The 27,524-nt window shown below is 36.0% G+C and overlaps 1 protein-coding gene across 50 annotated transcripts in view; it reads left to right on the top strand.

Moving 5' to 3' along the window:
• The window catches only part of LOC128998717 (twitchin), a 236,502-nt gene that overhangs the window by 159,216 nt on the left and 49,762 nt on the right, over positions 1-27,524 (top strand). For all 50 annotated transcript variants that reach the window (XM_054425023.1, XM_054425021.1, XM_054424991.1 and 47 more), the window contains 23 exons: positions 956-1,100; positions 1,946-2,068; positions 3,700-4,034; positions 4,800-5,046; positions 6,122-6,262; positions 6,759-6,923; positions 7,115-7,250; positions 8,144-8,310; positions 9,159-9,440; positions 9,845-10,028; positions 10,613-10,764; positions 12,716-12,815; positions 13,517-13,680; positions 15,255-15,536; positions 18,784-19,083; positions 19,603-19,784; positions 20,186-20,306; positions 20,777-21,055; positions 21,973-22,078; positions 22,644-22,849; positions 24,156-24,458; positions 25,269-25,426; positions 27,120-27,357. In XM_054425023.1, the coding sequence (XP_054280998.1) occupies positions 956-1,100; positions 1,946-2,068; positions 3,700-4,034; positions 4,800-5,046; positions 6,122-6,262; positions 6,759-6,923; positions 7,115-7,250; positions 8,144-8,310; positions 9,159-9,440; positions 9,845-10,028; positions 10,613-10,764; positions 12,716-12,815; positions 13,517-13,680; positions 15,255-15,536; positions 18,784-19,083; positions 19,603-19,784; positions 20,186-20,306; positions 20,777-21,055; positions 21,973-22,078; positions 22,644-22,849; positions 24,156-24,458; positions 25,269-25,426; positions 27,120-27,357 (4,516 nt within the window). The remainder of the gene's footprint in view (positions 1-955; positions 1,101-1,945; positions 2,069-3,699; positions 4,035-4,799; positions 5,047-6,121; positions 6,263-6,758; positions 6,924-7,114; positions 7,251-8,143; positions 8,311-9,158; positions 9,441-9,844; positions 10,029-10,612; positions 10,765-12,715; positions 12,816-13,516; positions 13,681-15,254; positions 15,537-18,783; positions 19,084-19,602; positions 19,785-20,185; positions 20,307-20,776; positions 21,056-21,972; positions 22,079-22,643; positions 22,850-24,155; positions 24,459-25,268; positions 25,427-27,119; positions 27,358-27,524) is intronic.

Genomic DNA, 27,524 nt, shown 5'->3' with positions numbered 1-27,524 from the left:
TGGAGGTTTATTCCTTTGTCTGTGATATGGCCGTAGTCTACAGTGCGTTTTGAAGTTCATGAATGCAATCGTCATAGTTTAATTTTTTTTAATGTCTATTTGTTCACGAGAAACAACAGGTGAAATGGGAGTTTTTGGACAGTTGGGCACGGTTTAAGGTGTTAAAAATGGCTTTAAAAAGTCACCAAACGGCTTTGAAAATTCCAAATTTTCCCGGGGGCCCCCCTGCCTAATTGGTGGGTGCTCCACACCCCCCAAACCCCCCGGTAGCCCCCCCCCTTAACAAGGTCCTAGAACCGCCACTGCAATCAATTAACCAATTAAACAATCAAATAATTGATAAATCAACCATTCATTCAATCAACCAACCAGTTAACCAATCTACCAACATTAAACAATCAATAGATCAATCAATCAACCAATCAGTTAATCGATCAATCAATTAATCAATTCTATAAGACATGAATGCACATCAAGGTATGTATTTGATCCTGAATATGAATCCAGAATGAGTTTAAAATGGAGTGAGATAACCTGTCTACCTTTTTTACTGACTAAGATCAGCTGTCTTTAGTCAGGACCATTTATTAAAATCACAATGATCAAGGACAACTAGGATCCAGTTTAAACCAAAAGAAATTTAATAAGTTTTTTCTGAATCGATGCGGAGACCTACTGATTACCAAGCACGTACTATATCAGCTTAGTAACAGCACATAGCTGACAATCAAATATATTTTTCTGCTTGTATGCATTGACATATTTGAAGTTTTAACGTACCAAATCACTGCAGTCAACATTGTTCAAGTTTTGTGTTAAGTATATTTCTTACAATCTTTTCAACTTTTCTAAAATTCTTTCTCTCAAAAATCCACAGTTCTATCTTTGACCCATAATTAAATATATTTTAACAACTTGTCTATGATCATATTGTATATTGTGTACTATTTTATAGATATCTGATGTGCACAAAGAGGGTTGTAAGTTGAAGTGGAAGAGGCCTAAGGACGATGGAGGGGCTCCTATTGAATATTACCTTGTTGACAAGTACGATCCCCTGACGGCTCAGTGGGTACCTTGCGGCCGACCATCAGAGCCAGGTAACTGTCTTTGAATATCACAAAAACCTCCTAAATTTGGGTTCTAAACTTTATTACTTGATACTTTAGTCACTAACTCAATGAAGTCACCCCGATCAACTTGTACATGGAACATCTTTGCACTTTATATTTGTTTTGAACTGAAGTTTTAATTTTTCAATATTGTGGTCCTTGATGGCCAAATTTTCTTTATGTTATTAGTAAATAGTATATTATACTACAAGGCTGGGAAGCAGGTTTTTAGGGCATGAACATGATAGTTTCCAAGCATGATAAGCAGTGGTGTAGTGGGGTGGGAATGGTGTTCCAACTCTGCTTTTCCCAACAAACCTTTATTGGTGAGCGACCCGTATTTTTCCGTGAGAGTGGTGAGTGTTCCCGCACTAAAAAATTTACGACTGCACCACTGATGATAAGGATTACATGCGAGTACCAATAACACTTTTCCGAGTGATTTATGTATGATACTTTACGCCACTAAACTAGCAACAAATATACAGCATAAGTAAAACACGACACAAACATACAATCAAAACATAGTTTAACATACAAAATTTTAACGGCATTTTAATTGTTTTCAACGTTTTTAAACCTTTCCAATGTATTTCTGGAAGTGCAATATGCTTGTCTAAACCTGTCTAATTTATTGTGGAGCTTTGTTGAGAGCATACTGCAGACATTCATATCATGCCTTTTTGAAAAAGTTCCCTGTAAAAGTTCTTGATAAATTGTCTGCCTTCAGCTGATTTTACAGATTTAAAATTTAAACAATTGTCTGGTGTAGTGTGGCGGAAACATTTTTATACCTATGATACTTCCACTGATTCCTATATGTTTTTTTCCAGAACTCAATGTAACTGGATTGACTCCTGGACATGAGTACAAGTTCAGAGTCTCCGCAGTCAACTCAGAAGGAGAGTCTGAACCTTTAGAGTCGGCTGAGTCCATCATTGCCAAGAATCCATTTGGTGAGTTTTACAGAACTAGAATATGTCTAAAGTTGGGAAATCTTGTAGGGATGGGATTTAGACTGTTTTGGGACAGAACAAGTTTTTGCCGGTACCGGATCCGGATCCGGATGTTCGGATCCCGATAGGTTTTTTTACTTTTTTCCTCTAGGACGGATTTTTTTAAATTAGCCCATATGGCTAGGCAATTTTACAGTATTTTTTGACGTCAAAAATTCATATGGCTAGGTAATGTGACATATTTTGACGTAAATAACTCATATGGGTAGGCAATGTCAAGGACTTTCTGTGTCCATATACAAGACAATCTGTGTCCACATAGAAGACTATCTGTGTCCATATACAAGTCAATCTGTGTCCACATAGAAGACTATCTGTGTCCATATAGAAGACTATCTGTGTCCATATAGAAGACTATCTGTGTCCATACACAAGTCAATCTGTGTCCATATAGAAGACTACCTGTGTCCATATACAAGTCAATCTGTGTCCATATAGAAGACTATCTGTGTCCATATAGTACAATACAAGTAGTGGGACTGTCTTAGCCCAAGGGGGGGGGGGGCTATTATCTTTTTATTCACCCTGAACACAAACTCTCTGTATCCATCCATAAAACTATTTTTGTCCATATACGTGACTATCCATATCTATACACAGGCCTTGTACATGGATACAGATGGTCTTGTATATGGATACAGATAGTTTTGTGTTTGGATACAGATAGTCTTTTATATGGATATTGGATACAGATAGTTTTGTATATGGACACTGTTAGTCTTGACCATGGATACAGATAGATAGTCTTATATATGGACCCTGATAGTCGTGTACATTGACACAGATAGTCTTTTACATGGACACAGGCAGTCTTGTACATGGATACAGATGGTCTTGTATATGGATACAGATAGTTTTGTATATGGATACAGATAGTCTTGTATATAGATATAGATAGTCTTTTATATAGATACAGATAGTCTTGTACATGGATACAGTTAGTCTTGTACACGGACCCTGATAGTCTTTTACATGGATACTGATAGTGATAGTCTGTACATGGATGCAGATAGTCATGTACAAGTACCCTGATAGTCCTGTACATGAATACAGATAGTCTTTTATATTGATACAGATAGTTTTGTATATGAACACAGTTAGTCTTGTATATGGACTCTGATAGTCTTGTACATGGACACAGATAGTCTTTTATATGGACACAGATAGTCACTATTAATTTTATTTGAAAATACATCACCATGACAAAACCTGTTCTTATGTATGAATTGTACTATATAAAAACGTGTGGTGTTAATAGAAAAAAAAGAGAAAAAAACTCGGATCCATTAAAACCGGCTCTAGCCCAAAATCAGATTTTTTCTTTTAATTGTTGTGTAATAGTTTATACTTTATATTCAACTAGAGAAAGATAGGTAATAACCTTTTGGCCTAAGCCTAAATGCTTTTTGGATCAAAATTATATGTTCTAAATAAAATTAGTTATTTATACTTCTTTCATACTCTTCTTATCACCGTTCAGACCAATATTTTAACATTTTGTTTTTTAAATGTTTTTGAAATTTGAATCCAACAAAATTTCAAAACTGATTTGATTTCAAATATATTTTCAGACGAACCTGGAAAGCCTGGTAATCTACGGGCGACAGACTGGGACAAAGATCACGTCGACCTAAAGTGGGAACCTCCCACAAACGACGGAGGATCTCCCATCACCGGATACGTCGTGGAAGTGAAGGACAAGTTCGGCAACTGGGAGAAGGCAGTGACAGTTCCTGCGGGAGTAACGTCTGCTACAGTTCCTGGACTGATGGAGGGAGAACCGTATGTGTTCCAAGTACGAGCCATCAATGCCGCGGGACCTGGCGAGGCTAGTGACCCAACACCAACCATCTGGGCCAAGCCTCGCAACCTGGCGCCTAAGATTGACAGGACCAACTTGATAGAGGTAAGAACACTGTCTTGTGATGAAATCTGTAGTTGAGTTAAGTTTACACTTTATTTTAAAAATACCTTAGAAAATTAGAGCATAGGGAATTATAGATATACAATAAAAGTTCACATAACTTATTATTTATATTTCATCCTAATATAGGACTCTATCAGCGTTTTCTCTTTGAACTACTCCCTGAAAAGACTTTTATAAGAACAAAGTATTAGTGTTATGTTTGTTAATGTGCCTTTTATATTTTTATAGTGTTAGTGCATGATTTCAGTACGATAAACCGAATATATTTCCAAATGAACTCCTCAAACTAAAAAAGGGGCATTGTTGAAATGTAAAAATTTTCTGAAAGTCTTCAAAACCAGTATCAATGTACTGTACTAATATTTGTATGATAGTAAAATATCCCAACTATCATTTTCGTATTATCAAAACTCAATTTATATTTTCTGTAAAACCTATGTTCATTAGTTTAAAAAGTATTCACTTTGAAATATTTGAATTTTGATTTTTTTATTTGTATTATCTAATGATAAGTAGTATCAAAGCGTCTTTATATAACCAAGGTAGTCCATTCCATGACGGTCTAATTCCAGCCAGGTACAGTAGACTCTTGATAATTCGAAATTAGTGGGCCAAGCATATAAATTTGAATTACCAAGAGTGGACTGTACTATCTAAATCTAGTAAGCGAGTATGCTACTGTCCTGGTTTCACTGTTTATGTACCCTAAGACTCACCAATAAACTTATTTTTTTTTCTTTTCAGGTCCGCATCAAGGCTGGACAGAACTTCGGTTTTGATGTTAAAGTCACTGGTGAACCAGTGCCGAAAACAAAATGGCAGCTGAACCGATCAGAACTGAAGAGTGGAGAGAGAACCAAGGTGGTTCATTCTGACTACAACACCAAACTGAACGTGCGAATGGCGACTAGAGCAGACACAGGAAAATACACAGTCACCGCAGAAAACATCAATGGACAAGACTCCGCAGACGTTGTCGTCACTGTCATCGGTAACTTAGATTGATTTGCAATTTTATTTGTACAGTAGAACTATAATGGTTTAAGACTTCATAGTTCGACAGTCTCTGTACTTCAATTTAGATTCAGACCAAAGTGATATGACTCTATAGTAGGGACGACCAATAGTAACCTCGTTGGGTTCGTTGGTCATTGATCGGAGCCCACTTATGGTTTTTGCGAATAACGTCTGCCATTTTTCTATAAATATCTCATTCTACCCACTAGGTACTCTGTCCAATACAAGTCTTTTCAAAAAATGAATGTTTGTTTTAAAAATCTTTTTTAAACTTGACATGTATATTGTTTGAAACCTCTTTAGTCCAGAAAAGGGTCAAACTATCAAGGTTCTACTGTACAATTTTTTTATATTTCTATAATAATAAAAGCCTGTAGAAAACAAGTGGTTTGCTTCTTATAAACAAATTCTTATAAGGCCCCATTCCTTATATATATAACACAATATTATCAAAATCGTTTAAAATATACTAATATTATGTACTTTAGGCTTATAAAAAACATAACTAGTTTTTTATAGCGCAGTGTGATGTCAGACACACATTATTGTTGTTAGGTTTGACTATAAACTGTATTTTTTTGGTACAGAAATGTGATTGACACAGTAAACATTCGTGTGAAGTTTAGGGACTGATAAAGAGTTTTCCCAAGGATGTGATGAAAATCTCTCCACCAATCAGAGGACTATTTTGGCTCTGGAATCTCTAATCACACATAAATCAAACAATTTATGACATAATGAAATACTATTGAAGACAAGTTTTGGTTGCCTAAACTGAATAAATAGTATTAATTTACCGGTTACACCATACCATTTTAACTGAATCAAAATAATTTTGTTCTTCGGCATTACATACAACAATAAAGAAGACTTTTTTTTATAATAGACAGTTTCATTTTTAACATGTAAAATAAATAAAACACATCCAGTAAGGACTTGATGTCTTAGACGCTGAAGAGATTAAAACTGAAACAGTCAACAAGAAAAAAAAATGTTGATCAATATTAAAAATGTATCTTGTATGTACTACGAATATCTCGATGTTTCAGATAAACCGAGTCCTCCCAATGGACCTCTGAAGGTTTCTGACGTCCACGCAGAAGGCTGCAAGCTCGCCTGGAAGCCTCCAGATGATGACGGTGGTCAACCAATTGAGAAGTATGTTGTGGAGAAAATGGACGAAGCAACAGGTGTGTACATTTCTTAGTTTAATTAAAGAAGAAAGAGGTTACATAAGGAGTGGAAATCATCAAATTAAGATACAGACCACTACCTATATTACTTTCTTTTACAATTATGCAATGGGGAAGTTACAAAATAAATATCGTAAGTCTCTAAATTTATGAAATAGTATTTACCTACAAAAGTTTTTGAAACTAGCCTTTTCCTTTCAACTTTTAGAATCAAAAAGATTCACTCTACCGCATTGTTGACTTACTTTACAGCTCTAGTGTGGTAAAGTAACGGACTAATTGGGTTCAAGGATTGAGAGAAAAGAAGTAAAATTGTAACGCTTCGACCAACTTATCAGCTGGTAACAACCATTTCAGTTGTTGATCACATTCTTTTCTTAACCTAGGTGAACTAAACGATTTCCTAACCAACAGTTATTTAAACTTTAGACTCAATTTTATTTAAGATCAAACCAGTGCAGGTGCATAGAATGAACGCTGATGTGTTTTGCAGGCCGATGGGTACCAGCAGGAGAGACCATTGGACCAGAAACATCACTCAATGTTGAGGGCCTTACTCCCGGACACAAGTACAAGTTCAGGGTTCGAGCGGTCAACAAGCAAGGAAAATCAGAACCTCTGCAGACCGGTCAGGCCATCGAGGCTAAGAATCCATTTAGTAAGTAAAACAGTTTTGTAGTTATTCTAAATTGAATATTTCAGCCTCCAAACTCCAAGTAAAGCAATTAAATCTACATTAATCTTCTGTAGTATTTTTGTGCTTGTGTCACTTTATTCCAGACGATAATGAATTGCTTATGAGATAATACAGTAATCAAGTTTTTAGAGTTGATTATAAATTGTCAACAGATTCTCCTGGACAACCTGGCATCCCGGAGATCAAAGACTACGATAGAGACTTCGTAGACTTACAGTGGACCAGACCTTTGGAGGACGGAGGATCCCCAATCACTGGCTACGTCATTGAGAAGAAGGAAAAATACAAGTAAGTATATCAGTTCATTTGTAATATTGTCCTTATTCAAAATAAAATAAGAACATTTGATTTTTTTAAATTTAAACTTATCATTGTATTGGATGAGTAATATGTGTTGCTTCTAAATAATGGTACAGTAGACTTTAGCTCATCCGGATCGGCCTTGTCCGGACTCCCACTGGCCCGGATCGGAAATCTTAATTATTTATTTTTAGCGGCACATGCATTAGAATTCCGATCATCCAAGCTAAACGAGTCCGAGACTACCTCGGATAATCAAAAACTCGGAAAACACGGCGGTAAAAATTATAGGTTATAGTTAGACAAAAATCGTATTGTAATTGGAGGATATGGTTTATTATTACAGTACAGTAATAAGTGATTTATTATTAAATAAAATGATATTTCTCTACCAGTAGTCGATTTATGACCGGTGGAACTGCATTTGCAAGGCTATCAATACTGTGGACCTGGAACAAAATTGAAAAAACCGCTATATACAGTCAACTCTCAATAGTCCGGATTTTTCGTAATCCGGACCGGACGTCCGCCACATTAGTCCGGATGAGCGAGACTCTAGTATTGTAACAGCTGTGTTGGGCAATAGCAAAACATTGAAGTGAGAAATCATTGTGGTAGCTCATTTATAAAGCTGAAAAATGTACAAAATCATTGTTTTGTGATTCACTTGAATAAGAAAATCTTTTCTTCACTCATTTTCCAACCTTGGCTTTGCCTCAGTCGTTAAACTAACACATGTCAAAATGAGTCACTTTAGGTTTTAGTGATAACATTTTTAATTTAACTTTTGTTGTATTATAATATGTACTATGTTGAAGACTTTACATATCATGACAATACACATGACCATAAAGCCTAATGGCCTTTATTTTCTTTTCTAGCCCCAACTGGGAACCCTGTGCTGAAATAGAAGGAGACGTAACCACAGGCCATGTTCCGGGACTGATTGAAGGAACACAGTACGAGTTCCGTGTGCGAGCTGTCAACAAGGCAGGACCTGGAGAACCCAGCGAAGGCACTCGGCCTCACATCGCTCGTCCCAAGAACTGTGAGTTTCTAACCTAAACACGATCGTAAAGAAGATTAGGCCAACAATTTTCATTCTTAGGCTTTTGTGGTTGGTGTTATTAGAATCTGTGATTTTCTGCGTTATCTGTGTTGTGTGTTGTAAGCTGGAGGTTGATGCCACACATTTTGTCATTGCTTTGAAGAAGCATTCTCAATAGCTACGCTGAGACTCTTGGCCTGCTAACTTTTGAAGACGCTGCTGAGGATGCCTTTTCAAAATAAGAGCGAAATGTCTGGCAATAATCTCCAACTGATAATGTTTTTGATGATGAAAATCACTACGAATTCTACCTAACCCAACTTGATTTTATATTTTTGTTACCTGTTGCTATCAATACATTGACTGCAAACTATCTCACTGCACAACTATTTGTGCTCAAATCAGCATACCACGTTTATTAATTTCATAAATTTTCTGTCAATAATTATGTCATGAGCAAGGATTATAAAACCATGTGATGGCAATAAGATGTGTAACACTGAATTAATTCTTTGAGAAAATCAAGCAAAGTCAATAGCTTTATTGTCACAATATTACTTCTCACAAAGAAACAGCTTGAGAAAATCATGACATTAATTCAGCGAATTTCATCAGATGTACATTCATTTACTGCAATGAGTAAGGTTTGTTCATTAAAACGTTTTCCACTTAAGCCTTAAACCAAATTAATGTCTACTCATTTTAAATATGTGTAAAGCAATTCAAAGGACCTAATTGTAAACATAATTTATGTCTCAATTTTTTAGATTTTCCAACAATTGTCAAGTTTTAAAAGTTTTACACACCCTGTAACTTACATACATTTTTAACATGAAACTCAATTTCAGTGCCTCCTAAGATCGACCGCAACGCCATGGTGGACATCAAAGTAAGAGCTGGACACAACTTTGAACTGGACATCCCTGTCATTGGAGAGCCTCCTCCATTGAAGGAATGGTCTTTGAAGGGCAACACAGTTCTCAACACTGACAGGATCAAGATTGTCAATGAAGACTACAACACCAAGATGAGAGTTGTGGATGCCAAACGTAGCGACGCTGGAACGTACACTCTAGTGGCTAAGAACATCAACGGCAAAGACACTGCTACCGTCAACGTTGCTGTGCTTGGTTAGTGTTGATCAGTCTTTATATAGTAGACGAAACAATAAAGGATTTTTTGGTTATCTTTAGTAAACAAGTCATTGTTCAGACATTCTTTTCAGTATAATGGTCCCAAATACTTCAACCAACTGCTGGATATCAGATTTTGTTTCACCATAGATACATTGTCTTCAAAACTTAAACATTGGCCATCCTACTATGGGATCTCCAAAAATGTAATTGTTTCTTAAATGCCCTATTTTTTCATTCCAGATATAAAATTGTTTTACATTACTTTCATACGTCATTTTTCTCTTACATTTTGACCAATCTCTTGTTAAATTTCATCCTGAATTCTAATATCGATTTCGATACTGAGAGACATTTTATTCGAAGAAGAACAACTCCAATAATCCAAATGTTGTTTCCAGATGTGCCTTCACCGCCAGAGGGTCCTTTAACTCCATTCAACATCAACAAGAACTCTTGTCAACTCCAATGGAGACCTCCCAAGGACGATGGAGGTTCAGACATCACCCACTACATCGTGGAGAAGATGGATGCTGAGAATCTCCGATGGGTGCCTGTCACCGAGGTGTCCGGCACTCAAGCGAGGTACTGTGGGGTTAAATCCTGCCAATGACCAATTCTAACGATGCATATGGTCGTAAAACTTTTCTTGAGATAATTGTTTAGAAAAATAAGGTGAAGGAAAACCTAGCCTAAGTTAGGGAATATGGTTTTTGAAGATTTTCCTTTACTAAAAGCTATAAGGAGGATAGCAGCTAGCTTACCTTGAAGAAGTGTAGGCCTGCCATAGAACATTCAGAAGAGACATTGTGCACACAATACTTCATCCCCTGGAGGATTTTGTCAAGTGTATGGGAAGTTTTCAATAGCCCAGCCATGTCAGCAGACATTTTGTAAACTCTCTACCATTTTCTCTACACTTCACAAAGTCCCCTAGAGGACGAAATATTGTGTGCACAGTGTCTCTTCTGAATGCTCTATGGCCTACTTACACTTCTTCAAGGTAAGCTAGCTGCTATCCTCCATATTCTACAATTCAAAAATCTTGTAATAGAGCCTTCCCTGGAACAAAACTAAAAGCTACATAACTCAACTTAAACTTGGGCTATTTTTTATAAATTTTACTGACTAAAACTTCAATAACTAAATCAGTTTTCATTTGTTGACAGAGTTGACCACTTGATCGAGGGTCATGATTACAACTTCAGAGTCAAGGCTGTGAACAAGTTTGGAGAGTCGATGCCTTTGGCCATGTCTTCTCCTATCACTGCCAAGGATCCCTTCGGCAAACCTGACAAACCAGGAGCACCTGAGCCTACAGGTATAAACAATCATCAGTGGTATATCAAGAAAATTTTAGATTGTAGGCCATGAATATAAAAAGTTTCCATTGTTTGATATAAATTGATTAATTTTGATTCATTCAGTTTGCTCCCAGTTGGAACACAAGTCCTCAAAAAACAGTGCCTGAACTTGGTTTTCATTAGGGCCTTTTTCTCACTCCAGTTCCTATCTTATTGACTTTTCTTCTGCCCTCCTTCAGGTTTGCCTTTACCTTCTTTCCCTTCTTTTCTCTATAAGTTCCCATTCAAAGCTTTCATCTTTATTCTATTGTTTGAAAGATTATTTGACTTCATTCTGTTTACTCCCAGTTGGAACACAAGTCCTCAAAAAACAGTGTCTGACTCGGTTTCCATTTACGGCTTTCTTCTCCCTTCAGTTCTTCTCTTATTTACTTTTCTATGGCTCTCCTTTGGGTTTGGCCTTGCCTTCTTTCCCCTCTTATCCCTGAAAGTTTATGACGAAATTTCGGGTTGAGAGACAAAATTGAGATTTTATAGTATGTGATTGTCGTCTCACCTGAAATTCTGTCACACCTTAAATTTGTCCAGATAGCTTAGCCTACAATGAGATAGTCCAGGGCTCTAACGTGTTTGTTAATTAATTATCGTTTCGAGTTTATTGGCTCAGAATATTAATTACAACAATAATGCTTACAATGTTAAGCTTACCTTTAGCAAGTGCTCATCATAGCCACTCGAAAAATATGTGAAGCTAAATTTAGAATTTTGAATAACCTATCGAAATGCGAATAAGCCTAATTAATTAGAAACTGAACTAAAACGTGACTCGGTCGTTATACTTGGTAATCACCAAAGTAAACGTGTCGGGGAAAATTTAACTCGGTCGATCACCAGAGTCGGTACGGGGTTTCTTAAACCAAATTTACGTAGGACGGTCCGGGGTAACGGGGTAAGTCGTACGTAAACCGTTCAGGCAACTTAACTGATTTCCGAAGCTGGTTTAAGACAAAAGGTAGTGTGCTCGTACATGAAAAGGCGTGCGGGGTGCGCGCAACTGCGGCACAGTAAAATAAAAATAATAAAACTTCTCTAAAAATGAGATTAAACAAAATAAATTCAGTAGCACACTAACCTGATGACTTAGGATTCTACCAGGAACGGGGGAAATCTTTAATTGACCACAATTTAGGAGGTTATAGACTGTTGGATTGTCTCCAAACAGCAAGCGTACTGACGGTTCGGTAGCGGGTGGACGACTGATCATGAGGTCCGGTCCGCTCTTCTGGTCCTTCTTCGCCATCGCCCCTGGCGGCGGGGTAGGTAACTAGCGTCATCCCCTCTACGATGACGTAGGACCCTTGCCCCTACGATGCCGCTGACAACGCGGGCGCGGCTTACCCCGAACGTAGAAAATTAATATCTTAAAATAAAAATCGGGTTTTTACCCCTTGACGGGTTTTGGGTCGTTACAAGTTTTCGCTCAAAGCTTGTCTTTCTTCAGCCATCATCCTGCTCTTTTCTTATGACCTTGTTTCATTTCCTTATTTTTTATTTTGCGTTCTAATGTGGACCTTTAAAAGTCATGATAATTTTAAATATACGTCTCCTTATACAATAAAGTTGTATCCATTGCCGTAGTGCTGATTTCCCCCCCTATAATATTATGGAACCCCAGCTTAAGTGATAGTTTTTGTAATAATTTAAGCTCTAATTTATGGTTTATGGTTTTAAATTGCAAAATTACTTTTGTTGTCGTGATGATTGATTTTTTTTATTTAAAAGTTGAATTTATGGATTTGACAAATATTTCACAATCCAACACATTTAAGTTTAAATATTTTGAGTCAATTAAGATTGATTTTCATTTAGCTCTGATAAATCATGTGTGTGTAATGTGATTATGTTTTTGAGGTCACCACAAAATTGTCTTATAAAACAACTCTACATGAAATGTTTTTTCATTTCCAGACTGGGACAAAGATCATGTTGATCTGAAGTGGACACCTCCGAAGAAAGATGGAGGATCTCCGATCACTGGATACATCATTGAAAAGCGAGCCAAATTTGGGTAAGTTATAATTATTTTAACTACAGAATTTTAATCAATTGAAGTATTGTAACCTATGTTTCAATAAGTTCACTGTCCAATCTTCAATTAATGAAAAGTAAGCTGGAAATATATTGCTAAAAGTCACCTAAAATCTATGATGGATACATTTTGTAAGCTAATTTTAAATTGAATTGTAACTATATTAGAAAGTAATAATGACAAAAAAGTTGTTCAAATTCTTCTATTTGATCAACTTAAATTAAATTGTTACCACTTTGCAACCTTAACAATTTAAAATTATAAGGCTATATGTAAAACACAATTTAAAAGTTTTAACTCAAATACTGTGTGCTGGCCATTTTTAAGGTAATTAGGATATTATATGAGGATAGGTAATTAGGATAGTTAGGCCATTTTTTAACAATTAGGATAGGGTCCGGTCCCAATTAGTTTTTAATATTGACATTCTACTGTTTATAGTACCTTATAATGAAGTTTTTTAGCTTAACATTATAATTGAAATACAGTAGAACCTCGATAACAAGACCCTCAATAACAAGTCACCCTTGATAACAAGTGTAATTTTCAAATCCCCTTGAAATTATTTTACCCCTAATCACATGTTATTGCAAACCTCGATAAGAAGTCAACCTTGATAACAAGTCTTATTTTATAATCCCTACGAGAGTCACTTGAATTAATCCTTGTCATTACTGTAGGCCGTGGGAGAAGGCTGCGGAAGTTAGTGGCAATGTGACACATGGAACTGTACCTAACCTAACCGAAGGTGAGGAGTACGAGTTCCGAGTGATCGCAGTCAACAAAGGAGGCCCGGGAGAGCCGAGTGAAGCCTCCAGACCCGTGGTGGCTAAGCCGAGATTCTGTAAGTTTTAATTGTTTTAGTCTATAAGTTTAGATTTAGTATCAAGTTTTTACCAGAAGAATGCAGCATGAGTTAACGGTAAACCCTACCCAGCGTGACAGCTGATTTAATGGTTAAGTTGTTGACATTTTATCTGATTCAACATAATTTTACTTAGTTGTTACTTAAAACCAAGACTTGAAACAAAGTTGAAGCAAACATTTTACAAACTACTTAGCACATAAAATAACTGATTTTTGTAGCGTTTCTAATCATACAACATTATTATATTAATACATACATTGTTACTATAACACTTTATTTTATTTACTTTATTTTTTAAATTTTTTAAATACTGTTACAATGCTAATCACATATTTTACATTGTACAGTATACACTTCTACATTTTATGTAAAAAGAAAAAAAATTATCGATAAAATTGATATAGTTTTGAAATAATTTAAAATGGTGTTACTGTAAATTGAACAAATAAAAAAATAAATTAATAAGTTAATTTAATATTAAAATTGCACAACTATACATCTATTGATAAGAACATGGGAATAGTTGAAGTTTCACTAAAAAGTTTTAAGCTTGAAGTTAAAGAAGAATACACCATCTACAAAGCTAAAAAATTCAACTCATTTAACCCTTTAAATTATAGGATTTCTTTCCAGTCAGATATTATATTTGATACATATATTGACAAGTTACAAATCAAAGAAGTATAAAATAAGAAGAACAAAACAAACTAAAATACAGGTGGCACTGGAGAGAAGAAGAACATCATGATTCAGTCAGTTTCATTTAGTCAGTGGCAGTGATAAGACAGTCCTTGCCATCAGCTTTACAGTTTTAATAAATGTTATCAATTTTTATTACATTATTACAATTTTATGAACATGACAAGTTTCAATTATTATGATTGTGAAAGTTTTTTAAAGAAGCTATTGACATACCTCAATACTATTAATATATTGATGGTTGCATACAAAATTACCTGATGAAGTTCTAAGGAACAAAACTAGTCATACAAACAACTGTGGTTGGATAAGGAAATCACTTTATAATCAACAAATAAATTAAGGTTAGGAGTAAATGATAATGAACCCATCTAAAAGTTTTTTTTTCATATTTAAACAACACCACAAACCTGTTGTTACTAACATACAAACTACAGGTCTATAATCTAGATAACTGAAATGGAGTTATCTCTGGAATAACAATAAATAATACTCGCAATATTCACAGTTAACAAAACTATATTGCTGTTAGTTTTATGTTATGTTTGTTGGGTCAATGGCTCAGTTGGCAGCGCCACGGACATCGGGCCCAAGACAGCGATGTTTGGTTTCGGATCATGGAACCAGCAACTACTTTTTATCAGTACAGTTCACCCTTGTACTGGACCGGCTCAACTCTTCCTTTTGCTGGATGCGTTCCACACAAAGGTCTGTGTGGCCCATGTGGGACAAATACAAGGGAAAGAGGCTACCTACCGGCTACCTATATTAGACATCCAAGAAAAAAAAATAAATATTTTTGTTTCCAAGAAAAAAATATAAAAATTTTAAACAATTTTTCTTTGTCGTAGTGGCGCCTCAGATTGACAAGATGGCGATGCAGGACCTGGTGGTACGAGCCGGACAGAGAATCAACTTTACCATCCCTCTGGAAGCCTCACCCAAGCCCAAGGCCGAATGGAGTATCAACGGAGTTGCCATCAAACCAAGCAACCGAGTTGACATGCAGATCTACAACAACCAAGTGTTGTTTGAGATTCCATTCTCTGTGCGTTCTGACACTGGAAAGTACTCGCTCACTCTGACCAATGACATCGGAACATGCACAGCTTCAGCCAACGTCACAGTTATAGGTAAGTTTCACACTGAACTATTCTCTATACTCTGTATGGTGGAACCTGTCTCCTGACCGAGTGTCTGCCTTGGGACTGGCCATTGGTTTAAGGCCTAGATCAGTCCCAGGTAGATTTAGGGTCAAAAGACAGGTTCTGTTGTACAGACTATAGTGCTGTGTTTTTTTGTGGCTACTGGGGTGATATGTAATAACTAATTAGATAACGTTCTAAGTTTAGTATGTGTATATGGATTGTTCAGGCTGGTGGGTTAGAGTGTAAAGAAAAATAAAGATTGTTTACTTATGTATTTTGGTAAGGAAATACAACTACTTTATTTCCTTACTTAATTGATCATTCCATCAAATAAAACCACCTCACACCGTTATGTAATACAATTTAGATATTCCATACAGGTGTGAGTATTATAAAAAAAAGTTGCCCCCTGGGGGGGTTTTTATGAATTTAATTAATTTAATCAGACAACTGAGGACTAAATCAACCACAGAGCAGTGCGCAGTGGAATTAAAGATGTTAAGTGGGCCCTGTAATTAAATATCTCAGAAGTCCGATTTATGGACCGTGAGAGGTCTGATATGTTGTCCTCCTTCACACCTTCTTTAGCTTAATTCTAACACTTCTTAAAAACTAATAGATGTGTTTATTTGAACACTCCATGAATTGAAATGTGCTACTCTGATGAAAGATTGTGACGTGAATTGACACTCTGTAAAACTGTAAAATTGCAAATAATAATATTGAAATATTGAATGAAAATATTTATGAAACTGTTTGTTCAGGAAATATATATCAAAAGTATGACTTCAAGATGTTCATATATATGGATTCGGTTAAGCCGATTACTCATGAATTCACAACTTGATATTGAATATTATGAACTAAACTTATAAAAATTGCACTGTCAAAATATATTTATAAAATGTGATCATCAACACTCATTGTGTATACTTTGTATACTTCTTTCAGTTAAGCCATTTACCTCTTTAATTTATACCAGATTGATACTAATAATACTAGCTGAAACACAGGTGAATGAAAAGATGGATTTTTGTAAAAATTCTGTATAATGAATTTGAAATTGAGCTGTGACATGAATTGAACATAACTACTACTATTGCCTATTGTACACAACGTTTAATATTTTGAGAAAGAGAGAGTGAGAGAGTTGATTGTTTGTTCTATTGGCAGTTTCTCATCTTCAAAATACAAAGTCTCGGGAAACCTAGCCTTGACAACCTTATATATTTATTTTAGACCACCAGACTCCCCAAAGATGTTCATATGTATATCAACTGGCCAGTTTACAATTCAATGCAACAGGGAACATTACGTAGTCTTGTGATCTACATCACTCCATTGTTGATTAATGCAACGGGGCCAATCGACTACTGAGTCGATTGATTGACGACTTTTATTTAATATTTACAGTTTATGAATTTAATGGGAGTCTATCCTCATGACCCTTTATCAACCCTAGCCTTCGACCGAGCACTTTGTTTCCCCCATTTACTTTACGCAATCAAACTCTCACTAATAAAAATGCGATACTCTGATTAAAAATATTACAATACAAGAAAATACAAAATGTTAAGAATAGTAATACTGGCAATAGAATTTGACCCTTTACATAAAAACACAAAAATAATAATATATCACAGATAATCATTTTTCTTAAAATTAATAGACCATTTCAATTTAATTTAATAAATAATTTTCAATTGACTATAATTTCTAATGTAACTTAAATTCTTTGCATGACATGATAAATTCAATTAAATACTTCTCATCCTGAATTCCGACCATGTGCTCTAGGCAGACCAAGTGAAACATGATATTTTCAGACCAAATATGACATGATTTCTGAATGGTAAAAATGACTTGTACAAGTGGAAAAATGGCAGATTGGCAAGACTACAATAATACTAAAACACAAATAACACAAAACATTTACTTACGTACACATGTCGACACATACACATACACTCTCACACGGACGGAACATTTAAAAACTGACTCGTGGTGATTTGTGACTTTGTCTGACCGAGCGAAATTTCACGACACGGTTTTTTCTGGTGTAGGACTTATTAATTCTTGTTTTTTCGAGCTGGCGTTTAATGATTCAATTGAAAATACCGTCACGACGACCCGCGATTCGCTAGAAACTGACATTTGCTATCGATATGATGCATGTACGAATTTTCATCACGAACGCGAACAATCAATCCGGCATCTCAACTGTCTCGACTTAATACTAATAAAACACACCCCCAAATGCAATTCGGCGAAATTTTGACAATTGCGATCATTTGATGCATGTACAATTTTCGCCCGAACGCGAATTTCCGAGCTACGAATGAAGATATTAATAAATTCGTCCTACACCAGTGACAAAACGCAATTTTACATGTTGACTGCGCGATTACTGAGCCACGAGTGACGAGGACGAGACGCTTTGCACACGGCCCGGTTCCCAACGGTCGTTGTATCCTTCCGCGTTACGTCATGTTGGACTGACTTGTCCATTGCCTGTCGCGGATTTTAAATCTTTTGATCTAAAAATCGGCACAAGAGATAACTAAGACCCATCAGCAACTGTGTTTAATGAACAAGTACGACATTGTTTTCTTGTTTTAATGTAGTAAAAACTAATTGACTGACTTTAAATAATAGCACTAAAGATATGTGAAATTAAAACTCCTTGTCTAGTGATCATTATTTCACTCAGGTATTCATAAATTGCATATGTCTCAAAATGGTCTCCAAATGTCTATGAAAAATTAACTATCTGGAGATTAGACTTACAAATTTCTTGTTGTGAATTCTTTGCAGCTTCTTTTATAATGTCTACTCTCTTATGTAAATCAATGCTGTGTTAGGGTCTGTTGCTAGTGGTTAGCGTCTCGTATAGCTGTGAGAAACGGGTTCAATTCCCTTCATATCCAATGAAAGGATATACACTGCTTTCCCTTAAAAGTATTTGTGATTCCTTAGCTTAAAATGCCACTGGGGTAGACACAAGGGAATGAGCCGGTCTAATGGTAGAGCGAGGGTCTTTAGTCTCCGGGTACCCAGTTCAAATACCATGAATCACCAATGAACTTTTTCTAAGTGATAACGCTACAATCCTCTAGGACTAGCCTGAAGTAATATGTAAAACAATTCCAAGCTAGAGCCTACGTCCTAGAATGTGAACTTGGAAAAACTGACATAGATACAAAAGTGCTCATGTTCCGTTGTATGTTTGCAGACAGACCATCGCCGCCCGAAGGCCCATTGGAGGTGAGCAATGTGACCAAGGAGAGTGCGCGGCTCGCGTGGCGTACTCCTGTAGACGACGGAGGTTCACCTATCCTTCACTATGTGATTGAAAAGATGGATGTCTCCCGTGGAACGTGGTCTGACGCTGGCATGTCATCGGCTCTGTACCATGAAGTCCAGAGGCTTATCCACCGCAAGGAATACCTCTTCAGAGTCAAGGCAGTCAACACTGTCGGTGAATCTGATCCTCTAGAAACAACCAAGACGACAATCGCAAGGAATGAATTTGGTATGTTTATTTATTTTAATAGGTTTTTTTAATGTAACTACTAGGTTTGCTTTGCAGGAAGAAAATTTCAGAGTAATATGTAAGTTACTGTCAATACAATATGTTGAACAACGACCAACCGATCATGAAAGTAAAGTAAAATTTTTCTTTTATGTGAGTTTTAAACTCACTTCCGTCTCTTCTTCAACTCTTATTTTGGATCATCTCAAAATCTCATACCTAGAGCAGTTATAATCATCAAATACACTCGTACTTTAGTTGAAACAAGGATTCAAAAACATAAAACTGTCTGTCTCCAATTTCATAGAATATTTGTAAATCAACACACAAAAAAAATTACAATAATTAAAGTGCTCATGAAATGCTTTCAGTTCAGGTATATATGTCGACTCAATGGGTTTTATTATTTATTCATAATGTATGTCACCAAACACAGATTCAATCAAATATTTCTTATTAAAGATAACAACTCAATTAAATTAAAATTTAGATATTCATTTGATTAAAAATTGTTTCTAGATGAGCCGGAAGCACCAGAAAAGCCGCAAGTGACAGATTGGGATGAAGATCACGTAGATCTGGCTTGGGTCAAACCTAAGTCTGACGGTGGATCTCCAATCACTGAGTACATCATTCAGAAGAAGGAGAAGGGAAGTCCTTACTGGGTGAATGCTGTCACCGTTCCTGCTTCCAAGACTACGGTATGTTTACAGTACCGGTATTTAGATTGTTTTATTTTCATTTTAGCTTATGTCATGTCATGGAAGTTTACTGGGTATCACAAAAACTCAAACTGGAATTTGTATCCTATTAACTAAATCCCAAGAAATTTTAGGATTCCTCCCTTACAGTTTACTTGCTCAAAACAAACTATGTTTATGTATTATATTATCTAATTTAGTAAAAATTATCTTATTCCTTGTAAAATGTAACAATTTCACTTATCGTAAAATAAACAAAGAAACCTTTACACAACAAGTCCATCAATCAACAAATACTATTTAAAATTATCTTGTACATATAGTCTTTTCTTTTTGCTAATAATATGCTGCAACACAAACTAATATGTACCAATTATTTCAATGGCAATTATATTTTTCAGGCAACTGTACCAGATTTGACCAAAGGACAAGAGTACGAGTTCCGTATAATCGCTGTCAACTCTGCTGGTCCCAGCGCTCCTAGTGAACCATCCGACCCTGTAGTGTGCAAGAAAAGATACTGTGAGTCCGCTGACGAGCTCTAAACTTTTTTGTCTAGTTTTAAATGTGTATACAACTAAATAAGTTCAGTATGAGTGAATGACGAGTGTGTGCGTATCCATCTTTTGTTTCCTGATACGTTCCCACTTGCCAGAACAGTCATAGTGCAGTTTTTCGTTACACATGATTCTGTTCTGTACTTTCTTTACAATAGGTATCAGTTACAGTATTAAATCAATTTAATTTAATACTATTAAAGTACAATATGAAATTACATAGATAGTATGTATCTTTTAGGCTAGGATATTTTTTATGGAGTCAAGTCAAATTATTAATGGTTCAGAATTATAGATGTTCTACTGTATACAAACCCATGTTTTATAATTTTGTTATAATTTTTTTTACACACAATCAAAATTTGTTCACTATTCCTCAACTAAGACTATTATTGATCCAAAACAATTTTATTTGAAAATTGACCGTTGTTACAGTGGCTCCCAAGATCGTTACACCACTGAAAGACATAACCATCAAGGCAGGACAAATTCTGCATCTGGACATAGACTTCATCGGAGAGCCTCCTCCAGAGGTTGTCTGGACCGTAGGTAGTCGAGACCTCAAGACAGACGCTCGTACTACTGTCACCTCCATTGGCTACCACACCATCATCAATACTGTCAACACCAAGCGCTCGGACAGTGGAGACTACCATATACTGTTGCGCAACAGCTCGGGAACTGACCAAGGCTCCTTTGTCGTTTCTGTGCTCGGTGAGTCAAATGATTAGAAAATGACATTTTTAATATTGGTACAACCGTATTGTATTGATTTTTGTCATGAAAATCTAGAGAGAATTAAAACTTGAAGTGATCTTGATTAAATAGTAGAATTTATTTATTGATTTCTTAATTTTCTTTACAACTTATAAAAATTAATTAATAAAAGTAAACTAAAAATAAACTCTTTTTTGTTGTTTGTTCCGATGTAAAATCAAGGACTTATGTTAAGTAAGTTGTAAATAAGTCTGTTATTTTTATCAATGTTTTATTAAAACATGATACATTTGTTTAAACATGTATAAAACAACTGTTATTTAATCAGGCCATTTTCTTAGTAGTTTTTCCTTGAATAATGTTTATTTCGGTGCCAAATTGATATTATTTATAGAATACCATGAAACGTTGATTTAAAATTAGATTTACATTATATTTTATTTCAATATTTTGTTAAATCAATAATTTTCCTAACTTCGAACAACATGAATCAAATACATGTTCTTAATTTTCTATATACATTCATTCCATATTTTATTCTAATTTATGGTTTATGAGGTAAAAACTATTACTGTGGAAACTTAGCCAGCTGAAAATCACATAATTTCAAAATAGCTCATTCCCTATATGAAATTTGCTAAAACATCAACATATAGGAAAAATATATTATTTGAATGTAATTTAAATGTTATTAGTTACTAACATTGTTTTCTTATATTTGTGCACCCAATTTCAATAATATTAATTATTTTGCCTTGAGGGTTACGTGAGTTCTTGATACCCGGGCTGTGTACATTTTGAAGACCCTGAGGATGTTGGACTAAAAACCAAGAACTGAGACAGCCTTCAATGGAAAGATTGATTAACATTTAAATATCAAAAGATTTTTTTCTAAAATGTAACTTTGATTGCAGACCGTCCTGATCCACCGGGTGAACCACTGGCGTATGAGGAGATCACCTCCTCCAGTGTCACCCTGTCTTGGAGACCTCCTAAGGACAACGGAGGCAGTGAAATCACGTAAGTACATATGTACTTGTATGTGTAACCGTTAAGAATACATAATTGTAAATTTATGTTGATGAAATGTTCATTCATGGTATAGTAGTACTTGGATAGCCTAGTCCAAATACCAAGGGACCAGTAAAAAATTGAGTTATTTAAATATTCAAATCAGACAAGTTTTACACTAAAGTAGTTCGAAAATGTAAAAGTCACAGTTTTGATTGCACAACTACATTTAAAGGTTTATAATATATCAGCTATTTTTTAGTAAGATTCCAAATTCCAACTTTAAACAATGTCATAGAATAAAAATTGGAAGCTTAAAAATGACAACCACATTCATATGGGAAAAACCAATTTCAATTAAAGTAGTTGGAATCAAGCATTTTCCACTGTATTTTGTGCTATTAAAAATTGAAATATTATATCCATTTGTAGCAAATTTTAAGATTACTAAAGGTCGAATACGTAACATTTTTAAATTGACCTTTTCAGTACTTTACCCTATTAACTATTAAGAGTAGATCTCTTAGTTGCTTATTCATTATACAAGGCTGTGACACGAAATTACCTGTTCCAGCGGATATGTGATTGAAAAGCGAGACTTGACCCATGGAGGCGGATGGGTCCCGGCCGTAAACTATGTCAGCCCAGTCAACACTCACGCCACAGTACCGAGACTGCTGGAAGGTACCAAGTACGAGTTCCGGGTCATGGCTGAGAATCTGCAAGGTCGTTCCGACCCAATCACTACGGACAAACCTGTGGTCGCCAAGAACCAGTTTGGTAAGTCATTGTCATCTTCTACATGTTTAGAAAATAGACAAACACCTTTATTTGTAATTTATTCAGGCGTCAAAATTCAAACATAACCATGGTCAAAACTCAAAATACATAGAATAGAAGGTTGTTCTTGATTTACAGGAATTATTTTGTTTCTTTGGTTTTCCATTACCTTCTTAATTCAAAGAATTCATGGATTGAGTACACGGGTTGATTTACAGCTATTTTTTTGTATTTTTCTGATAGGATTTTCATTTGTAGTGGGAGAGAATTAAGAATTTTGCAGCCAATATACGATGTATTCTTACTTAACTTTGTGGTGTGGTGGATGGAACGGCTGTAGTCTCTATCTACTCAAGTATGGTGGTTGTGAAAAACCTGATTCCTAGGGAAGTTTAGCTGGCTTGTGTTCATTACTAGTTCATGAATGTAGAATTCTAGGTTTGTTAGAATCAGGGGGATTTGAAAGTTTCTCTACAACCTTCTGCGGGCCAAGGCCTGAAAGTACTCTTACATCCTCTTCTGAGCCACCAGGATTTCATTTAGGGTGTTGTCAGAGATACCACCCCAACAAATCAGCCTATACCTTATGTGTGATTCCGCTAGGGCATAGTATGTTGCCATGGCTGATTCTATTCCTCCCAATTCATCCATTTCCTCTACAAATCATAGTTTTCAATGTTTATTTTAATTTGTATTTTTAAGTTAAATTCTGCATTGAGTTACACATTGCTTGACCGAGTTTCTAAATATTCAAATAATCGAAACATTTCTTTTTGGTTTATAGTTTGTGTTTTTTTTATAGCAAATTCAGAAGCTTTGTTATATATTTTGTTGTTATACATCTATCAACTCTATGTAATGGTCTTCAAAGACAATCAGTATTTGATTTTCGATGTTAGAACCGCTGAATTGACACTATCAAGTTAGTGGTCAAAGCTAGGGACTTTTGTTCTAGAATTCCAAGTTCAAATCCTGCTTATCACTAATAGATTTGTTTTACCTATGCGATACATAATGTAATGATCGGTTGTTCTCAAAGCCCACCTTAAGCTGTAGATAAGCTGTAGATCGAAATCCTTCCAACCATACACATATTACTATTATCAATTGGCTCAATAAAGTATTTGGTAATATTACCTTCACTGATTTAGTGAACGATCAAAAGACATTTTTTTATTGTAAGTACAATCTGTTAAGTGTGTCAAACTAGGAGTGCCCCAAGGCTCAGTTATTGGTTCCATTCTTTTCTTAACTATGTACGGTGTGATGTTTAATCTTATAACAATGTTTCTCACGTTTCCTCCAGATGTTCCCGGAAGACCTGGAAAGCCCGAAGCTGTAGATGTTGACAAGGATCACATCAAGCTCAAGTGGGCATCTCCGATCAGCAACGGAGGCTCAACCATCCTCGGCTACGATGTGGAGAGACGAGACAAAGCCACGGGACGATGGATCAAGATGAACAGAGACCCAGTTAGAGGCTGTGAGTTCTACGATGACCACGTACATGAAGGCAAGCAGTACGAGTACAGAGTCAGCGCAATCAACGCAGCTGGCTCAAGCAAACCTAGTGACGTTTCTGAGGTCTACACGGCTAAACTGATGAGAGGTAAAATTGATTTATCAAACATTTCACTTTACACTAGAAAACATTACGTTAGTCTTAGTTGAGTCGTGGTTGTAGTTGAATGTCTAATACTATTAAAAGTACTTTGATAGTGTTCTTATCTTAGAGGAGCATGCTGGGGGGACGCAGGACTTCAATCCCTGAGGTCCCTGAAGTGATAATGCCGTGACCCCCTCTAAACCTTGCCTGAAGTAATGTAGAAAAAAGTATAGGGCTAGAACCTAGAGGAGAAAAATTTTAATTTTAAAAACGGAGGGAAAAAGTACTATTAATAGTAATTTTAGCACAAAGGTGATATAACACGAGATAAGCAAAAAATGAATCATAAAATCCTAAAGGGAAACAACAAGTAGTTGGCAAAAAGTAATAGCTAAATATGTTCCTGTATATAAAGGAGAGATAGACGATTTCAACAGTGTTATATGAATTTCATTCCTTGTTGTTTCTTTGAATATCTCCCAAGATAGGTTAAGTGTAGAAAATAAGAAATTTTGTGTATTTGGAAAATTCAAATTGTATTGAAAGGTTGAAAGATTTTATTCGTCCATCCAGTTGTTTACAATAGGCAATTTTATACAAACTAGTTTAATCTAAATTAAACTTAGACAAACAGAAAAGTTTAAGTGCTCTAAGTTTACATAGCTATGTATAAGAAACAATTAATTAGGACTTAAATCTGTTTTCATAACCATTAGTTTTTGTTCAAAGTTTATCGTTCAGTAACCTCTACCAGTATTTAGAATGGCTCGAGGTTTCAAGTAAATTTTATTATTATTTTGCATTCTGTTCTAGAAAAACCAAAACTGCATTTGGACGGACTTGTGGGCAAGCGAATCAAGGTGAGGGTCGGGGAACCAATCATCATTAACATTCCAATTAGTGGAGCCCCGACTCCCACCATTGACTGGAGCTTCAACGGAGGCCACCTGCCAATGACTACAAGACATTCCGTGAGTAACCTTTACAACAATATGTAAAGTACTTGCTTAGCTCATTGATGACGACTCAAAGGCTCTAGCCTGTTACCGCAAGATAGTCATACTGCTAACCCACTGGGACTGGTACGTTGAAACTTACATATGAGCGCTAGTGTCATCGTTTGCTTATACTGGCAATCGACCTGTACAGCGTCATAGCAGTTCACAACGCTAAGACGTTGCACTGAAGAATGTAGCGTGTATGTCTTTCTACATGCACAGGTTCTCTCGTACATGTGCAATCCATGCTTTGCTAATCTGTGGCTTAGCTGGTGGGAGAGGCCTACCTCAAATAAATGGTGTCCGGTTCGGTTGAAACTTGAAAGTTGACGGCATTAGTGAGTTTAATAAGGATTGTACACATCACCTGTTTGGCTTCTTTTTATATTAGTGTGGAGGAGGAGGAGGACATAAATTTGTCTTTTTTGGCTTTTATTTGGGTTAAAAATGGACATATTTGGTTGATATACATATATGATGAAAGACAAAAAGGACCTAAAAAAATATTTAAGTATAAATTTAAGAAATCTGTCGTCAATGGGTTAAAGTTATCGTAGAATAAAATCTAAAATGAACATAAAGAAAAACACACAGCTAAGTCCAAGGTTATATTGTTGCTATTGAAGTCCTGCTTCACTCATTATGTGAAAGCTGGGAAATCCACTACGAAGAGCGTTCAGGGATCAACCATAGTTAGACATAGTAGTTTGTATATTACATCGGGTTGTGGCTTTATTGTATAGTAGACTCTCGCTCATCCAGACTAATGTGGCAGACGTCCAGTCCGGATTACGAAAAATCCGGACTATCAAGAGTTGAGCAAATACAGTACTGTATTTAGCAGTTTTTTTTTTTCAATTTAGGTCCAGGTCCACAGTATTGATAGCCAGGCAAATGCAGTTCCACAGGTAATAATTTTTACTGCCGTATTATCCGAGGTAGTTTCGGTCCCGTTTATCTCGGATAGTCGGACTAATGTACTGTGCCGCTAAACAAAATCACTATTGCCGATCCGGACTAGCAGGAGTCCAGACAAGGCCGATCCGAATGAGCCAGACCAGAGTCTACTGTACAAAGAAATAAAACATGTTATGTCAATATCACTCTAAAACTACTACACTTGCTTTTATGAGTGTAAATTTCTTCGTCTATACTGGTTCCCAACTACGTTCTTAGTTTCGGATAAGCCATAAAGTACCCTCAAAATTAAAAATAATAAATTCTCACCAAAATTTGGTTAGTTGGTGGCTCAGTCGGTAGCGCCACGGACTTTGGGCACAAGGCAGAGTTGTTGGTTAGGATCCTGGCACCTGCCACTACTTGTTATCAGCTTAGTTCACCTTTATACTGTACTGGCTGACCTCTTGCTTTGCTAAATGTGTTCCACGCACAGGCCTCTGTGGCCCATTTGAACGGGCAAATGCAAGATAAAAGGGGTAGCGAACCTCTTACAAAAACAAAAAAAATCTTGTAGACTGTGATGAATCCCTGAAAGTTGATTCTCATAGTTTAGATTGAATTCAATCCCTAAAAGTAACAAATTTTTCCTGAAAATTTGATCCATTCTGGACACTTTTTAGTAAAATGCATTTTTTCCACCCCCATTCCCAGAAACATCCCATAGATCTCTATGATAGTTACAAAATAATATTCTCTTACTTTTCAGACTGACACCTCGAGTAACATGACTAAACTGAGGGTAGAAAACTCTAACCGAAATGACTCTGGAAAATACACAATCAAAGCCAAGAACGAGTTTGGACAAGACTCGGCTGACATTGAAGTGACCGTAGTCAACAAACCAGGACAGCCTAGAGGACCTCTGAGCTACGACTCGGTAACTCAGGACACCATATCTCTATCCTGGCATCCACCTACGGACGACGGTGGCAGCGACATTACAGGTAAGTTAGTGTGTATTTAAATTTTTGGGGTAGTATTTCTCAGTCATCCACAGTACAAATGTACAACAAACTATCAGCAGATATAAAAAACATTGCCAATTCCTCTGAATTTGAACTTTTTTTCAAAGTATATGGAGCTAAAAATATATGACAAATTACCAGCTGAA

The sequence above is a fragment of the Macrosteles quadrilineatus genome, unplaced genomic scaffold (genome assembly GCF_028750875.1).
Source record: "Macrosteles quadrilineatus isolate MER2022 unplaced genomic scaffold, UCM_ALF_1.0 Scaffold_7__1_contigs__length_78375512, whole genome shotgun sequence".
In the NCBI taxonomy this organism is placed as follows: Eukaryota; Metazoa; Arthropoda; class Insecta; order Hemiptera; family Cicadellidae; genus Macrosteles; species Macrosteles quadrilineatus.
This window is presented reverse-complemented; position numbering and strand designations above follow the sequence as displayed.